This window comes from Solanum lycopersicum, chromosome 10, assembly GCF_036512215.1.
Source record: "Solanum lycopersicum chromosome 10, SLM_r2.1".
In the NCBI taxonomy this organism is placed as follows: Eukaryota; Viridiplantae; Streptophyta; class Magnoliopsida; order Solanales; family Solanaceae; genus Solanum; species Solanum lycopersicum.
In genome coordinates this window covers 60924209-60928334 of record NC_090809.1, presented here as the reverse complement: position 1 = coordinate 60928334, position 4126 = coordinate 60924209, and the positions used below count along the sequence as shown (strand labels likewise).

The 4126-nt window shown below is 29.2% G+C and overlaps 1 protein-coding gene across 1 annotated transcript; it reads left to right on the top strand.

Annotated features, from left to right (window-relative positions):
- Nucleotides 1-874: 874 nt before the first annotated feature.
- On the top strand, nucleotides 875-3653 carry LOC101263858 (uncharacterized). Its single transcript, XM_004249240.4, has 4 exons — nucleotides 875-1325; nucleotides 1601-1677; nucleotides 2043-2116; nucleotides 2749-3653. Exons 1-4 carry the CDS (start codon nucleotides 1128-1130, stop codon nucleotides 3381-3383), a joined length of 984 nt encoding a protein of 327 aa, XP_004249288.1. The 5' UTR covers nucleotides 875-1127; the 3' UTR covers nucleotides 3384-3653.
- Nucleotides 3654-4126: the final 473 nt, after the last annotated feature.

Sequence of the window (4126 nt, the reverse complement as noted above, 5' to 3'; positions counted from 1 at the left end):
TTTTATTTATATAAGAAACATGGAGATATGTGATTTATCAATATGACGTGTTAGGATATCTCAATGTATTATTTATGAACTATGGGTTGTTCACTTGGAAAGATTGTTTAAGTATTGGAGAAATTCACAACTTAACGAAATCCAAATTGCATATAAAAACAAAACTTCGACTACATATTAATTTGATTTCATACGCATGTTCAAACGCAAGCTTAACACACATGTGATGGTATTGGGCTGTAAAAGTTGGGCCGAAGAAGTAGAGTAGAGGTTTTTGGTCTTGTTGGATCCTAAATTTGGGCTTTATTGTTTATTGGGCTCAACACAAAATTCTACTTTGTCAAAGATAGGGCCCATTGAGTTATTGGGCCCTTTTCTCTTAAGTATTAATCAACGGCCCAAGACAAAAACAGATGGGTCCAAGTACGGTATACGGTTATCATTTTACAATTCCGTGTAAGTAAAAAATGACATGTAGAATGACATGTAGAATGACACGTAGTATAAAAATGACATGTAGAATGACACGTAGGACATGTGTGTCTATTTGTTCAATTTTATAAAAGTTTAAGTGCCTACTTGTGCACATTCAAAGTTGAAGAGCATAAATGTGATTCAAAGTCAAGTTAAAGGACATATTTATGTATTATGCTTAAAAAAAAACTACTCTCGAGACATCTAATTAATAGTGAAAGAGTACTTATGACTCTACTACAACCCTTATTAGTTAACAAAAGATGTTTAATTGACCATTTTTTACTATATCTGAACACGCCACGCTACTCGCACGTGCCACTTCTCATACCACATCTCTCTATCTTTTTTTTTTCTTTTTCTTTTCTTTATATCCTAGTGGTCTCATATAGTCCTCTCTTATAATGTTTGTGTGGTGCAACAAATAAAAGTTAGTGAGAGAAAAACCCCAACTTCAAGAGAGAGAAACAAATTTTCAAACACAAATTTTTCTTTTAAGATCATTTTTTGAAATATAAATATATATTTTCTGGTATTTATACCCAATATATATATATATATATATGTATATATATATATATATATATATATAGTAGAAAAATTATTTAGTTAATTTTTCCCCTTTTTTTCTCTTTTTTTTTTTGTTTGAAATAATGAGAATAAGGAAACGTTTTCCTCCTCCGTCAGATCCCCAACTAAACACCAAAAATGAATCTCTACCGTCTGATCTTCCAAATCTAAGTCTTCCACAGCCGTCTGATCAACCGGCAACCGTCATCGGAGCTAAAACAACCACCAGCTGGGTTCTCTTTGGTGGCAACAACAATAATCCACCAAAAATAGAAAAAAAGGTTAGTTTAAATTTAATTATTATTAACATACTTTTTGTTTGCATCCATGATACAACGACTATAACAATAATATATTCAGTGTAATTTTATAAATAAAGTCTGTATAAAATGTATAGAGACTTTATTTCTACTTATATGAATGTAATAGAATTGTTTTTAACAGACTAGAAAAAAAAAATAATATGTGTTGGTTTGCACTAATGATGTATGGTAGTACACAAAAAGATTTTATAATTTTTTGGTGCTAATTTTTGTGATTTAATTTGATTTTGTAGGATGAGGAATATGAAGATGGGAAATTATGGAGAGAGAAAAAAGAGAGTATTGATAGTAATATTGACAATGATAACAAGTAAGAATAATATTAATGCATAAAAAGAATTGTTCTATTTAATTCTTATTTTTTTTCATGAGAAAAAAAAGGTGAATGATTATTTTTTATAATAGAAGAAATTAAACTAGAAATAATAAAAATACTGTTTAGGTTTTTATTCACATCCAATGATTTAATTCCTCATCTCATCTTAATCTCTTTTTTTAAAAAAAATTATAATGGTCCCCATTTATATTTTAAAACATATCACACGGGAAAATTCTGAATGTTGCACTGTGCACCTTTTTTTTTTAAATAATATATATATATATATAGTTTGGGAATTAATTAACATACTATTTTTTTTGTTTTTGTTTTTGTTCTTGTTGTTGTTGCTTCTTCAGGAAAGCATTAAGTTTTTTGAGTACAACACAAATAGGTTCTTTGCTTCATCAACCATCATCTTCTTCTGATCTAGGTGAGTTGCTTCGATTCTTCAAAAACATATTGCATGTTGGGTCTTTTAGAAAAAAAATTATTTTTGAAGGTTACGTTGACGCAACGATATTTTTGAAGATTAACTCTTCAAAATATATTACGTGTTGGGTCCTTCTTAAATAGAATATTTTTTGAAGTTTTCGACGTAGGTGTAGTAATAGTTTCGAAGATTCTAGCAACATAGCTAAAATCAAGACTTATATTATTCCAATATCGAATGACGTTGCTCTGACTCTTTAAAAAATAGTGTGCTAGGTCCTTCAAAATAGCACTATTTTTCTTTTTAAAGATCTTTGATATGGGTGCAATGATATTTTTTAAGATTTTAGCTACATAGCTAAAATCAATTCATATGTCCCATAATTGTATGTTGCTTAGTTGACTCTTCGAAAATATTGTCAATGTATGATTGAGCCCTCCAAAAGTACTACTAAGATGTAAAGATATTCGGACTTCTACTAAGAAGAGTCATTTATAAATGATTTGAGATCGCAACTTTTTGAAGAAAATGTAACAGTATTTTTGGAGAGTCATTCATAAATGATTTGAGATTGTGATTGTTCTTTTATCATATGCTATGATATTGAAATTGTCCATGCACATATATAATAGATGGTAGATGGTGTGAAGAAGATCATAAGGTAATTCCATTGAAAAAGAGATCAAGAGACAACTATCACCACCACCATCATCACGACACAAGTAATATTAACACGATGAAATCGAAGACAAACAAGAAATGTCCACAAGAAAATGGTAACGAGGGGGAGCAAGAACACGAGGAACATTATCAACGAATTAACAGTGATCATAAAGTTGAACACGTAAACAAAAAGAACAAAAGAGGAAGTGTTATATTAGAGGGATCAAGGTGTAGTCGTGTTAATGGAAGAGGATGGAGATGTTGTCAACAAACCCTTGTGGGATATTCATTGTGTGAACATCATTTGGGTAAAGGAAGACTTAGAAGCATGAATAGTACTACAGTTCGAAACTCGATGAATAATAAGAAAAAGAAGAAGAAAGGAGAAGAAAAAGATAAGGAATCGTACGCGTTGTCAAATGATCATGAATATTATGATGTTGATGATGATAATGATGATGACGATGACAAGAAAAAGACGAAGAAGAAGAAGGTGAAGAAGCTTGGAATGGTGAAAGCTAGATCTCTGAGTAGTCTACTCGGTCAAACAGATAATTCAGTTGCTATGATGATAATTGATAGTAATAATAATAATAACGGGTAGCTAGCAAATTATGAAGATGACGATCAGGTATTATTTTATGTACTTAAATGTTATAATTAGTGGTCGTGTCAGATCATTCAAAATGTAATGTTATGCTTATGCAACTATGTTTAGGGTTCAACATGCATGTGACAATTATGTTATTATTGAAGGACTCAAGTAACTAATATAGCTAATTGGAAAGTTTTTTTTTTTTTTTTTTGGTTTGATATTTTGTACAAGATGTAGCTAAGACAGTTTGCTCATATAATATATTTTTTTTTAATTGCATGAATTTTGTTCATTTGCTTTTATTTTATTTTATTTGCTCACTTTTTAATTTATTTACTTTCTCTACTCTTTTTGGAGCTATTCTTGAGTTCAGCTTTATGCTGGCAACAAGTTAGCCACCACATTTGTGATTCCTTATTGTTATTAAAAAAATAAAATGCTAATTAATCTTAACACATAATAATAACAACTTTGTTTTATTTTATCATCAATAAAGAAAATTAAAGAAATGTGAAGATAGTTAGTTGCTCACATGTGATAAATATTTTTTATACTATGGTCCATTTGATTTGTGGACTAATTATATTCCAATATTCAAAGTTAATTCTTTTGATATTTTAAATTTAATGATGGATCATATGAATCTCAAACAAGTAAGAGGTGATGATTAAAAATATAAACTATTAATTTTTATTTCGAGTTTCACATTCTAATTATTAATTTTTCTTATATGAGTTATCACAGTCTATAAT